The 13971-nt window shown below is 40.9% G+C and overlaps 2 protein-coding genes across 2 annotated transcripts; both read left to right on the plus strand.

Moving 5' to 3' along the window:
• The first annotated feature begins 492 nt into the window (after window positions 1–492).
• LOC146497131 (tripartite motif-containing protein 16-like) lies at window positions 493–2253 on the plus strand. The gene has a single exon (XM_085140885.1). It carries the CDS (start codon window positions 609–611, stop codon window positions 1782–1784), a length of 1176 nt encoding a protein of 391 aa, XP_084997011.1. The 5' UTR covers window positions 493–608; the 3' UTR covers window positions 1785–2253.
• An 8641-nt stretch (window positions 2254–10894) lies between these two features.
• On the plus strand, window positions 10895–13662 carry LOC146497132 (tripartite motif-containing protein 16-like). Its single transcript, XM_085140736.1, has one exon. It carries the CDS (start codon window positions 11807–11809, stop codon window positions 13475–13477), a length of 1671 nt encoding a protein of 556 aa, XP_084996862.1. The 5' UTR covers window positions 10895–11806; the 3' UTR covers window positions 13478–13662.
• Window positions 13663–13971: the final 309 nt, after the last annotated feature.

Consider the following 13971-nt stretch of genomic DNA (forward strand, 5'->3'; position numbering starts at 1 on the left):
TTGGCGATCATAGAGCAGCAGGGAGTCTACATCATAGCAGAATAAAAACATTAAAACAGAAATTTGGAGGAACAGACGGCAAGACATACACATCGGCGCCGTCTTCGATCCAGCAATCTGCGATTTTCTGTTTGATTTAGTGGAGTCAGTTGTTCCCATGCATCATTCTGTAAGTGTGAGAATGAACTGAGATTAGAAAATGTCAAAATATAAAGTGTGATTTATTTTTATTCATCACAGCATCCTAAACTTTGCTGAACTTTTTGAAATATAAAATGAACTCGCTGAGTGTTGACTGTCATAACTCAAGAAAAGTTAAACTGGGCTGACCCAGTTGAAACTAATTTGAACAGTTTAAACCAGTTAAACCAGTTTACCTGCGTCAGACTTGTTACTGCATGTTGTAACCAAACATACCACACCCTGCATCATGTGATTGGCTCTTGGTCGCTCTGTAAAAATATTTCTTTAGTGCCTGGTGAGCCTCATTTCCTGTAAGAGGTGAACAAGAGCACAGATCTGTTTCCCTTCAGAGCACAGAGGTTGTTTCTGTTTAGAGAAGTGAAACTGTCTGAAAGTCACTGAGAGACGGTGAAACGGCACAGCACATGAATCAAATGGATCAAACAAAATTCTCTGTGGATGAACATAAAGGCCACGACACAGTCTCAGCTGCAGCAGAAAGGACTGAGAGGCAGAGAGAGCTGGAGGTGAGTCGACAAAACATCCAGCAGAGAATCCAGGACAGAGAGAAAGATGTGAAGCTGCTTCAACAGGAGGTGGAGGCCATCAATCAGTCTGCTGATCAAACAGTGGAGCACAGTGAGAAGATCTTCACTGAGCTGATCCATCTCATCCAGAAAAGAAGCTCTGATGTGAAGCAGCAGATCAGATCCCAGCAGGAAACTGAAGTGAGTCGAGTCAAAGAGCTTCAGGAGAAGCTGGAGCAGGAGATCACTGAGCTGAAGAGGAAAGATGCTGAGCTGAAGCAGCTCTCACACACAGAGGATCACATCCAGTTTCTACACAACTACCCCTCACTGTCAGCACTCAGTGAGTCTACAGACTCATCCAGCATCAATATCCGTCCTCTGAGCTACTTTGAGGATGTGACAGCAGCTGTGTCAGAGGTCAGAGATAAACTACAGGACATTCTGAGAGAGGAATGGACAAACATCTCACTGACAGTCACTGAAGTGGATGTTTCACTGTCAGATCCACCAGAGCCAAAGACCAGAGCTGGATTCTTAAAATATTCACGTGAAATCACACTGGATCCAAACACAGCAAACAAACAGCTGTTATTATCAAAGGGGAACAGAAAAGTAACAGCAGTGAATCAACAACAGTCTTATTCTGATCATCCAGACAGATTCACTAACTGGTTTCAGGTCCTGAGTAGAGAGAGTCTGACTGGACATTGTTACTGGGAGGTGGAGTGGAGAGGGAACGGAGTTTATGTAGCAGTCGCATACAAGAATATCAGCAGAAAAGGAGGTAATGAATGTTTGTTTGGATATAATGACAAATCTTGGTCATTAAATTGTAAGAACAACAGCAGTTATACATTTTGGTACAACAAGATCCAAACTCGTGTCTCAGATCCTCGTTCCTCCAGAGTAGGAGTGTACCTGGATCACAGAGCAGGTATTTTGTCCTTCTACAGCGTCTCTGAAACCATGACTCTCCTCCACAGAGTCCAGACCACATTCACTCAGCCGCTCTATGCTGGACTGATGCCTTATAAGTCTGGAGCCACTGCTGAGTTGATTAAAGTGAAATAGACTGAAGTCTTTGATATTGTGGGTTTAAATCTGTATTTTAGTTTCATTTTAGTTTCTCTCCATCATTTCTGCACAGAGATCAGCTGTCAGTCAAACATTATGGGTGGTACCTCCACATCTTCTGGTTGTTCTCTTGATGTTTCTGAGTTTTTAAAGGAGATCTTTCCTGTGACTGTTTATGGAGGCTATCACTGCTCATCATCATTTTGATTTACTAAAATATTTCTCCACATGAAAATGTAAACTTCTCTATCCTCTAAATGTTTCTGGAATATTTGTATTGAAAAATGTCCACATTTCTCTTCATGAGTATGGCAGACCATGTGTGTGTGTTTGTGTTTGTTTTTGTCAAAATCATCAAACAAATGAGGAAAAACTGTGATTTTAATGAATGAATTCATATATTGTGTTGATGTTTTATTGTGTGAATAAACTGGAAGGTTTGACTATAAATCAAACTTTGAACAAAGTCTTTTCTTCTGTCTTCATTCCAGGATCTCACTCAAATCTGATGCAGAAAATATGAAACTAATCTGAGAGAATAACTGAAGCAGTTTTCCTCCTGAAGCATCACAAAGTTCAGAGTTCATGTTTAGAGCAGAAGATTCAGCAGTCGCTCTGTGACCTTTTTGTGACCAATTTACAGAAGACTTAAGGACCCTTTGACTTCTAACATACAGCTGCATGTTTACAATTTTATTATTTATTGATTTATTTCTAGCAAAGCCAGATTTTACTGATTAAAGACATATAATCAGACATATTACTGTTACTTTCTGAAAAAGACTCACATAAAGCAGATTTATCACAAGCAAACATCAAGACACATCCTTCATGGCTTAAAGTTGCAGTGGGACTCTTTCGCCATCTGGTGGTTGTAACAGTTATGACAACTGTTCCTGCATATATGTCCCTCCTCAGTGTGAAGAAGACTGGACTCCAAGCTGCTCCTGCTGATCACTGCGTGTTCCTCCTGTGTCTAAAATCTATTTCCATTATGAATCAGGAAACTGTTTGCACCAATCATAAAGGCAATAAAATACGTCACACACTAAGAAATAACAAAAAGGAATTGTGGATTTCAAGGAGATTTTTCCCTCGTTTTTTAAAATCATAAGAATACAAACTAATGCAAGACTGTCATGTTTTCATAAGTTTGTAGAGACACTGTTCTGTTGTATTCTAGGACATCAGTCACTTTTTAAATGCATGCTACTCCTCCTCATCATCATCATCATCAGCACCCATGACCTCCTTTTAGTCTTTGTTTTGTTATTTTTCAGAGTTCAGGAGACGTTCTTATGGGATTTCCACAGTGTACAAGTACTGTTTAGACCCTTTACCTAAAAGAAAAGTGTAGGAGCCATAATTGAATATATTGAATGTTTTGATGATCACTGGGTTTTCATTTGTTTTGGTTGTTATGGTGAGGTGTAATGGGAGTCACGTGGGTGCTAGCGGTGACATTAAGAGGGCGTTGTCAGTCTGTCATTCACTGGTTTTGATTTTGACAGAGGAGGGCTGGGTAGCCGTAGTTTTTGTTGACCGCTGCACAACATGTTTTGTCTTGTTATATTAGAGTTTGTGACATTGTAAGAGTCTAAATCGCGAGATGACATTACTCTGTAAACAGTTTAATAAACAAGCGAACAATTCCACCTTTCGCATTATTGCGTAAACTTGACAGCGCGTCAGGCAAATAGGCGGGCTTCATCCCCGGCCTCTAGCGACTGTGGAAGTCGCTATATCTTTAGTCAACAAAAAACGGTATTTTGGAGAAGCAAGCCGCAAGCAGGATCAAAGAAATCAATCAAGGAACCTGAAAGACGCCAAGTAAGTGCAGCGCATCTGAATGAGTGAGCCAGCAGCACGGACACACCTGACGCAATTCCGAGGAGCGCAGGTAAGAATACCTGTGCATGTCTGGTTGTGGAAAAGGAAGCCACATTGCATTAGCGCTGAGATGTTTCAAGAAGAGACACTGAATGGAATGAATGTTGGTTAAATGTGCAACGTTTTTGGCTGCGCTCTTGGATTGATGTCTGCGCTGCGTCTTATTAATTATGCTGCTTGAATGACGTTCAAATGGACAATTAAAGTGCCGTTACGTTGAAAGGATTTTATGGTCAAACTCTATTGTGGCTTCCAGTGGATATGTTTTAATGGATGATCACTGAGGATTAAGAAAAAAACCGAACAAACAAACGGGGAAAGTCATGAGTCAAACAGGTGGTGATGATTTCCTCTAATGATTTGGGGGGAAAGAGAGAAAGAAAAATGACTGGAAAGGCATTGTTGAATAAAATCGAAAAGTTACAAAATGAATGCAAAATATATGTCAATAAAATGAAAGGACTAATACAAAAAATGAAAGAGCTAATGCAACACAATGAAAATCTTTCTCAAATTAAACAGTATGTGGTGGATTTAAAGGCACTGTGTGAAAAGGCTTCAAGCTCACATGTTGAGGTGTTGCCTTTGGTGCCAGAGGAAGAAGTATTAAAACAAGAGGAATGGTTTTCAAGTATCATGAAATACACCAATGTGTTTTTAAATGAAATTCAAAACTGGATAAATCAAAGAGAACAAAATCCTGCTGTTTGTCCAAAGCAAATCAATTTATTGGAAAACAATGTTGCATCAAATACTGAGATAGAAGTGGAGGATGATATCAAGCCAAGTGATAGTGTTTCTAATGTTGAAAGCCACAAAACTTCTTCATCAAGATCATCAACTTCATCTGTTCGTATGAAAGCTGAGGCAGAGTTGGCAGCTTTAATGATAAAGCAGAAATTATTGGATGAAAAACATGTACTGGAAGAAGAGGAGGAACGTCTTCGTAAAAGAAAGGAAAGGCTAAAGTTGGACACTGAAATTGCTGAAAAAATGGCAACAATAAATGTCCTTAAAGCTCAAAGTATAACAAGCAAAAAAGGATCTTCAAAAGTTTCAGATGGAATGAATTCATACATTTCCAATGAAAGATCTAAACAAACCCTTAATGTTGATGCATTGGAATTTATACCTCACATTTCTGCAAAACAAAATTCATTGACTAATGCTGAAACTCAAAATAGGAGAAAAGAAAAAACCCAGGAATGTGTCATGCAACAAGCAGTGTTGACTGAATCTTCTCAAAATAAGCATCCTCGACAATATTCAGTTATTCCTTCAAACTCATCTGATGCAAATGGACAAAATGACTGTCATACAAATGGTATGGTGGAACTGGAACCACAAAATGATGTTATTGGAATAATGACTAAACAAAATTAAATAACAACACTCTTAATCCAACAACAAAGCCTCTTTTCTTTACCAAAGAGAGAAATACCTCATTTTGATGGAGATCCACTTCAGTATTATTCATTTATTAAAGCATTCGAGAATGCAGTTGAGTGCAATACGAAAAATAACAGTGATCGTTTATATTTTTTGGAACAGTACACAAGAGGCCATGCAAAGGAATTGGTGAGAAGCTGTCAACAAATGAACTCAGATCGTGGTTATCGCAAGGCAAAATCACTGTTAAAGGAACACTATGGCGATGAACAGAAGGTCGCAGCTGCATATCTGGACAAGGCACTTTCATGGCCATCGATTAAAACAGAGGAAGTAAAAGCTCTTCAGAACTATAGTTTGTTCCTCAGGGGATGCTGTAATGCAATGGAGGAGGTGCAGCATCTGAGTGATTTGGATATGCCTTCTAATATGGTGAACATTATTAAAAAATTGCCATATAAATTTAGGGACAGATGGAGAAGCCATGTTTGTGACCTGCAAGAAAGGCATAAAAGAAGAGCCAAATTTATGGATATTGCAGACTTTTTGGAGAAGCAAATAAGAATATTAACTGATCCTGTATTCGGTAATATTCAAGATTCTCCGCTTTCTTTACCAACTAAAGGAATGAGTAAACCCAAGTATCAAGGCAGACCTGGAAATAAAGGAACAAGCTTTGCCACCACTATGCAAGCTGTGGAGAGTACACCTAAGCCTGCGGAAACAGAAATGAAAAATAATCAGGTTGGAAGGAACGTCTGTATTTGTTGTGGAGGAAGACACATGTTGGACGTATGTGCACAGTTGGGAAAAATGGCTCATGAGAAGAAGATAACCTTCTTAAAGGAAAATGGCATCTGTTTTGGCTGTTTGTGTATAGGACACATCAGTAAAGATTGCCGTAAGAGGATTTCCTGTTCCAAATGCAGCCGGAAACATCCCACCATCCTGCACAAAGAAAGTTCACCTTCTGAAAGGACCGACAGGAACACACAGCCGCATGTGAGCACATTGGTGTCGAGTGGTCTTACAGGGGCTGGAGACCAGGACTGTAAACTGCCCATTGTGCCTGTCCAAGTAAAGTCAAAGAAAGGAAGCAACATTATTACAACATATGCTTTTTTGGACTAAGGGAGCACAGCAGTTTTCTGCACTGAGAGTCTGATGCGCAGACTACACCTTCAGGGAAGGAAAGGAAACATCCTCCTCAGAACCATGGGCCAAGAAAGAATTGTGAGCAGCAACACTTTATCAGGACTGGAGGTTGCCGCTTTTTGTGGTGACGAATTTCTGGAGCTGCCAAAAGTATACACACAGGAGTCCATGCCTGTACATAAAGGAAATATTACAACACCAGGAGATATTGAAGGATGGGCACATTTAAAACACATAAACTTGCCTCAAATAAATGCAGGAATCGAGCTTCTGATTGGAACCAACATTCCTAAAGCCTTGGAACCTCTGGAAGTGGTGTGTAGTGTTGATGGAGGACCGTATGCCGTAAGGACAAGGCTTGGCTGGACCATCAATGGGCCACTTTCAGGAAACTGTGAACCTACAGGTGATCAGAAGCATCCACAAGTTACAGTCAACAGAGTTTCTGTTGTGACCCTGGAGGAGCTTTGGCAGCAACAGTTCAAGAACGACTTTCCTGAGAGTAAAGTTGATGAGCAGGTTGGATTGTCAAGAGAGGATCAGAGATTTCTGGAAATAGTGACTAACTCTGCCAAATATGTGGGTGGTCATATCCAGATAGCATTACCTTTTCGGAATGCCAGTATCAGTATGCCAAACAATAAGAAAGTTGTTCAACAACGTCTGCGCTTTCTAAAAAAGAGATTTGAGAGAGACGCTGTGTTTCACACTGAGTACAAAGTCTTCATGAATGAGCTCCTGGCTAAAGGTTATGCTGAAAAGGTCCCAGAAGAGGAGATCGATCGCAATGATGGCAAGCTGTGGTATATACCACACCATGGTGTTTACCATCCGACCAAGAAGAAACTCAGAGTTGTGTTTGACTGTGGAGTGAGTTATCATGGAACATCTTTAAACTCCCAACTCTTACAAGGACCTGATCTTACAAGCTCTTTAATAGGAGTGGTCACAAGATTCAGGAAGGAGCCAGTTGTAATTATGGGAGATATTGAATCCATGTTCCACCAAGTCATGGTTCCAGCTGAGGATAGAGATCTATTGAGATTTCTCTGGTGGCCTAAAGGTGATCTGGAACAACCAACATCTGAATACAGGATGAATGTACATCTCTTCGGAGCAACTTCATCACCAAGTTGCGCCAACTTTGCACTCAGAAAGTGTGCAGCTGACTTTGGACATCTCTACAGTGGGGAAGCTGTGAAGAAGTTGTTGCACTGTTTTTATGTGGACGATTGTCTGGTGTCTGTTGGAACTGATGAGGAAGCAGTGTTAATGTACCAAGAGTTGGTTTCTTTGTGTGCCAAAGGAGGATTTCTGCTCAAAAAGTGGATCACCAACAAGCCTGGAGTACTGGAATCCATTCCTGAAAGTCACAGAGCAACAGGCATGAAAGAGTTGAACATGGAATTTGATTCCTCAATGATCGAGCGAGTTTTGGGTGTGGAGTGGTGCATAAAATCAGACTCCTTTAAGTTCAAGATTGTGCTCAAGGACAGACCGCTCACCAGAAGAGGAATCCTTTCAATTGTCAGTTCTATCTATGATCCTCTTGGAATGCTAAGTCCTGTGGTCTTAACTGCTAAGAAAATCCTAAGAGATCTATGCCAGGAAGGAATCGGCTGGGACGATAATGTACCAGAGCTGTTTTCCAAAAGATGGTTAACATGGCTCCAGCAGCTTCAGCTATTGAGCAAGTTTGAAGTGAGTCGATGTCTGAAACCTGATGGATTTGGAGAAATCACGAGTGCTCAGTTGCACCATTTCTGTGATGCCAGTGAGGATGGGTATGGAACAGTGACCTATCTGCTGATTGAAAACATCTGTTCAGAACGACACTGTGCGTTTGTTATGGGAAAGGCTTGTGTTGCTCCTCTTAAATCCTTTACCATCCCGAGAATGGAGCTCATTGCAGCAACCATGGCCAGTCGATTGGATGTACTCTGGAGGAAAGAGCTGCAGATGGAACTTCTGGATTCTGTGTTTTGGACAGATAGTGCTTCTGTTCTTAAATACATCAGGAGTGAGACTTCAAGATTCAAGGTTTTTGTGGCCAACAGAGTTTCACAAATCTTAAGAGTTTCATCTTCCTCGCAATGGAGATATGTGGAAACAGCCAGTAATCCAGCAGATATGGCCTCAAGAGGAGTGAAAGTCGACGTTTTTATGGAGCATACAAAATGGTTGTCCGGGCCTCAGTATCTTCTACAATCTAGGAGTGAATGGCCTGTCTACCCAGATGACATCAGTCTGCTTGCATCTGATGATCCTGAGGTAAAAACAGTTGCCACAGTGAGTGTTGAGCAAGCTGGAGAAAATTCTGTTACTCGCTTGTGTAAACATTTTTCCACCTGGACACGTCTTAAGAAGTCAGTGGCATGGCTGTTAAAATTTAAGGACTTGCTTCTGTCCTTTGTGAAGAAAAGGAGAGAATTGTGTTCAAGCTTACCACAGTCAGAGGTCAGCAAAGAGCAACAGAGATCATTTGTGGAAGAGAAGCTGAGGAATTTCAAGAGGACATCTGTGATTAAGAATCTTACAGTGGAAGATCTGGACAAAGCTGAGGTTGTCATTATCAAGTTCTGTCAGAGGATGAGATTTTCCTTGGAGCTTGTGAGTCTGGAGAAGGGACAACCCATTATAAAATCAAGTCCTCTAAGAAGACTCTGCCCACAGCTGCAAGATGGAATTCTCAGAGTGGGTGGGAGACTCAGTAGATTATTGATGCCGGTTGAGGTGAAACATCCCATAATACTAGCAAAGGATCAACACATTTCCGAGCTCTTGCTTAGACACATACATCAGGAAGTTGGACATGGTGGTCGTAACCACATGCTGTCTAAGCTAAGAGAAAAGTACTGGTTGATTGGAGCTAGTACAGCAATAAGAAAAGTGTTATCTAAATGTGTCATCTGTCGACGTCTTAATGCTCCACCAGTGAATCAACAGATGGCGGATTTGCCCAATGAAAGAATCATTCCAGATGAACCTCCATTCACACGGGTCGGAGTGGATTACTTCGGACCCTTCAGTGTGAAAAGTAGGAGGAGCGTGGTGAAGAGATACGGTGTTATATTCACCTGCCTTGCTATCCGTGCTGTTCACATTGAGGTTGCTCCATCACTGGATACTGACTCATTCATTAATGCATTCAGACGTTTCAATGCAAGAAGAGGTCAGGTTCGAGAACTGCGTTCTGACAACGGAACCAATTTTGTAGGTGCTGAACGTGAACTTAGAACTGCCATTGAACATTGGAACCAGGCGAAAATCAATGACGTTTTTCTGCAAAAGGGAGTTAAATGGACCTTTAATCCACCTGGAGGTTCACATCACGGAGGAACCTGGGAGCGACTGATAAGACTGGTTCGAAAAGTACTTAATTCCATAATGAAAGTACAAAACCTGGATGAAGAAGGTCTTCATACAGTACTTTGTGAGGTTGAAGCCATCATTAACAGCCGCCCAATTACCAAAGCCTCAATGGATCCTAACGACCTGGAAGCTTTGACCCCTAATCATCTTCTTCTGTTAAAGACCTCACCAATATTACCACCAGGATTATTCCATTCCACTGATATGTACACACACAGAAGATGGAAACAAGTCCAATACATGTCTGACTTGTTTTGGAAAAGATGGGTGAAGGAATACCTACTGCAGCAACAGGAACGTCAGCGATGGATTGGAGTAAAGAGGAATCTCATCGTGGGAGATCTGGTTCTCATCATGGACAGTTCGGCACCTCGAAACTCTTGGCCAATGGGACGTGTGATAAAGACTTTTCCGGACCGAAGAGGATTCGTTCGTCAAGTTCGGATTAAGACTCAGACTAGTTGCCTGGATCGACCTATTACCAAACTGTGTCTACTGCTGGAGGCAGATCACAGTTAAAGACTTCTGGGTCCAATTATCAGACTTTGATTGTATTTGGACATAAAATGTCTCTCATTTTTCTTTAAAGAAAGACTTTGATTACCTATAGGATTCCTGTGGGTAATATTGAAATACAGTAAATGATTGACTTTTCTCTGCATGTTTTATGTCTCCTACTTGGTTAATTATGGGTAATTATTAGAAGGGATCCTAATAATTAGGGGCTGGTGTGTAGGAGCCATAATTGAATGTATTGAATTTTTTGATGATCACTGGGTTTTCATTTGTTTTGGTTGTTATGGTGAGGTGTAATGGGAGTCACGTGGGTGCTAGCGGTGACATTAAGAGGGCGTTGTCAGTCTGTCATTCACTGGTTTTGATTTTGACAGAGAGGAGGGCTGGGTAGCCGTAGTTTTTGTTGACCGCTGCACAACATGTTTTGTCTTGTTATATTAGAGCTTGTGACATTGTAAGAGTCCAAATCGCGAGATGACATTACTCTGTAAACACTTTAATAAACAAGCGAACAATTCCACCTTTCGCATTATTGCGTAAACTTGACAGCGCATCAGGCAAATAGGCGGGCTCCATCCCCGGCCTCTAGCGACTGTGGAAGTCGCTACACCTGAGTCTACTATATATTTGCACCATGAAGAAATGAATTGTTTGCACCAGTAATAAATAATCAAATATATCAAATTATCATCAATGTTTAAATAAATGAACCATTGCAACAAACAAAACAACAATTCAACAGACAGTTCTATAAAACTGTGGATGATTCAAAGTGCTGCTATAACTGCACAACAAAACTGCAGTGAGAAAAGCTTTGGATGCTCAGTTTAGTTATAATGACAGTTAAACAACTAAAATACTCGGTTAAGTAGGTGAGAAAAAGTTACATTTACTGGATCAGTTTAAGACCAAAATACATTTGAATGAATTACTGACATGGACACTTTGTGAAAAATTACTAAACAGTTCAGGCAAAATTTTACTAAAACCTTGAATTAAACTTGAAAGTTTGCATTTCAAGCACATCTTGATGTTTTCATTGAAAATCCACAGTGACTGTGTACACAGGAAAAACTACAAAATAATGTTTGTTTGTTTGTTTTTGTAAACACTGTGGACCGATCTGCATTTGTTATTGCTAAATTTAAATATTTGTTACTATTTAATGATCATAATCTCATTTGAACATAGGTTTGATTTAGTGGAGTCAGTTGTTCCCATGCATCATTCTGTAAGTGTGAGAATGAACTAAGATTAGAAAATGTCAAAATATAAAGTGTGATTTATTTTTATTCATCACAGCATCCTAAACTTTGCTGAACTTTTTGAAATATAAAATGAACTCGCTGAGTGTTGACTGTCACATTTCAAATATCCAAGTAAAGATAAACTATTAAACTTTAACTGGGTCAGACTTGTTACTGCATGTTGTAACCAAACATACCACACCCTGCATCATGTGATTGGCTCTTGGTCGCTCTGTAAGAATATTTCTTTAGTGCCTCCCTTCACAGATGTGTCTGTATCAGGATGGGTCTAAACAACATGGTGTAAATGCAGTTGCTGGTGAGCCTCATTTCCTGTAGGAGGTGAAAAAGAGCAGAGATCTGTTTCCCTTCAGAGCACAGAGGTTGTTTCTGTTCAGAGGAAGTGAAACTGTCTGACAGTCACTGAGAGACGGTGAAACGGCACAGCACATGAATCAAATGGATCAAACAAAATTCTGCTGTTCAGTCTGTTTGGATCTACTGAAGGATCCGGTGGCTATTCCCTGTGGACACAGCTACTGCATGAACTGTATTAAAAGCTTCTGGGATGAAGAGGAAAAGAAGAAAATCTACAGCTGCCCTCAGTGCAGACAGACTTTCACAGCGAGGCCTGTCCTGGTGAAAAACATATTAGTGGCAGATTTAGTGGAGGAGCTGAAGAAGACTGGACTCCAAGCTGCTCCTACTGATCACTGCTATGCTGGACCTGAAGATGTGGCCTGTGATGTCTGCACTGGAAGAAAAATGAAAGCCTTCAAGTCCTGTTTATTCTGTCTGGCATCTTACTGTGAGAAACACCTTCAGACTCATTATGATTCACCTACATTCAAGAAACACAAGCTGGTGGAGCCCTCCAAGAAGCTCCAGGAGAACATCTGCTCTCGTCATGATGAGGTGATGAAGATGTTCTGCCGTACTGATCAGCAGAGTATCTGTTATCTCTGCTCTGTGGATGAACATAAAGGCCACGACACAGTCTCAGCTGCAGCAGAAAGGACTGAGAGGCAGAGAGAGCTGGAGGTGAGTCGACAAAACATCCAGCAGAGAATCCAGGACAGAGAGAAAGATGTGAAGCTGCTTCAACAGGAGGTGGAGGCCATCAATCAGTCTGCTGATCAAACAGTGGAGCACAGTGAGAAGATCTTCACTGAGCTGATCCATCTCATCCAGAAAAGAAGCTCTGATGTGAAGCAGCAGATCAGATCCCAGCAGGAAACTGAAGTGAGTCGAGTCAAAGAGCTTCAGGAGAAGCTGGAGCAGGAGATCACTGAGCTGAAGAGGAAAGATGCTGAGCTGAAGCAGCTCTCACACACAGAGGATCACATCCAGTTTCTACACAACTACCCCTCACTGTCAGCACTCAGTGAGTCTACAGACTCATCCAGCCTCAATATCCGTCCTCTGAGCTACTTTGAGGATGTGACAGCAGCTGTGTCAGAGCTCAGAGATAAACTACAGGACATTCTGAGAGAGGAATGGACAAACATCTCACTGACAGTCACTGAAGTGGATGTTTTACTGTCAGATCCACCAGAGCGAAAGACCAGAGCTGGATTCTTAAAATATTCATGTGAAATCACACTGGATCCAAACACAGCACACAAACAGCTGTTATTATCAGAGGGGAACAGAAAAGCAACAGTAGTGAATCAACAACAGTCTTATTCTGATCATCCAGACAGATTCACTGACAGGTGGCAGGTCCTGAGTAGAGAGAGTCTGACTGGACGTTGTTACTGGGAGGTGGAGTGGAGAGGGGAAGGAGTTGATGTAGCAGTCGCATACAAGAATATCAGCAGAGCAGGGAGTGAATGTGTATTTGGACGTAATGACAAATCTTGGTCATTAGTAGCCAGACTAAATTTTTTCAACAACAGTTATACATTTTGGTACAACAACATTGAAACTCCTGTCTCAGGTCCTCGTTCCTCCAGAGTAGGAGTGTACCTGGATCACAGAGCAGGTATTTTGTCCTTCTACAGCGTCTCTGAAACCATGACTCTCCTCCACAGAGTCCAGACCACATTCACTCAGCCGCTCTATGCTGGACTTTGGCTTTCTGATTATGGAGACACAGCTGAGTTGATTAAAGTGAAATAGACTGAAGTCTTTCATATTGTGGGTTTAAATCTGTATTTTAGTTTCATTTTATTTTCTCTCCATCATTTCTGCACAGAGATCAGCTGTCAGTCAAACATTATGGGTGGTACCTCCACATCTTCTAGTTGTTCTCTTGATGTTTCTGAGTTTTTAAAGGAGATCTTTCCTGTGACTGTTTATGGAGGCTATCACTGCTCATCATCATTTTGATTTACTAAAATATTTCTCCACATGAAAATGTAAACTTCTCTATCCTCTAAATGTTTCTGGAATATTTGTATTGAAAAATGTCCACATTTCTCTTCATGAGTATGGCAGACCATGTGTGTGTGTTTGTGTTTGTTTTTGTCAAAATCATCAAACAAATGAGGAAAAACGGTGATTTTAATGAATGAATTCATATATTGTGTTGATGTTTTATTGTGTGAATAAACTGGAAGGTTTGACTATAAATCAAACTTTGAACAAAGTCTTTTCTTCTGTCTTCATTCCAG

Source organism: Neolamprologus multifasciatus, chromosome 18 (genome assembly GCF_963576455.1).
Source record: "Neolamprologus multifasciatus chromosome 18, fNeoMul1.2, whole genome shotgun sequence".
NCBI classification, from domain to species: domain Eukaryota; kingdom Metazoa; phylum Chordata; class Actinopteri; order Cichliformes; family Cichlidae; genus Neolamprologus; species Neolamprologus multifasciatus.

Excerpts from the sequence above, each read along its gene's own strand:
- LOC146497131 (XM_085140885.1), top strand. The coding sequence starts at position 609 with ATGAATCAAATGGATCAAACAAAATTCTCTGTGGATGAACATAAAGGC.
- LOC146497132 (XM_085140736.1), top strand. The coding sequence starts at position 11,807 with ATGAATCAAATGGATCAAACAAAATTCTGCTGTTCAGTCTGTTTGGAT.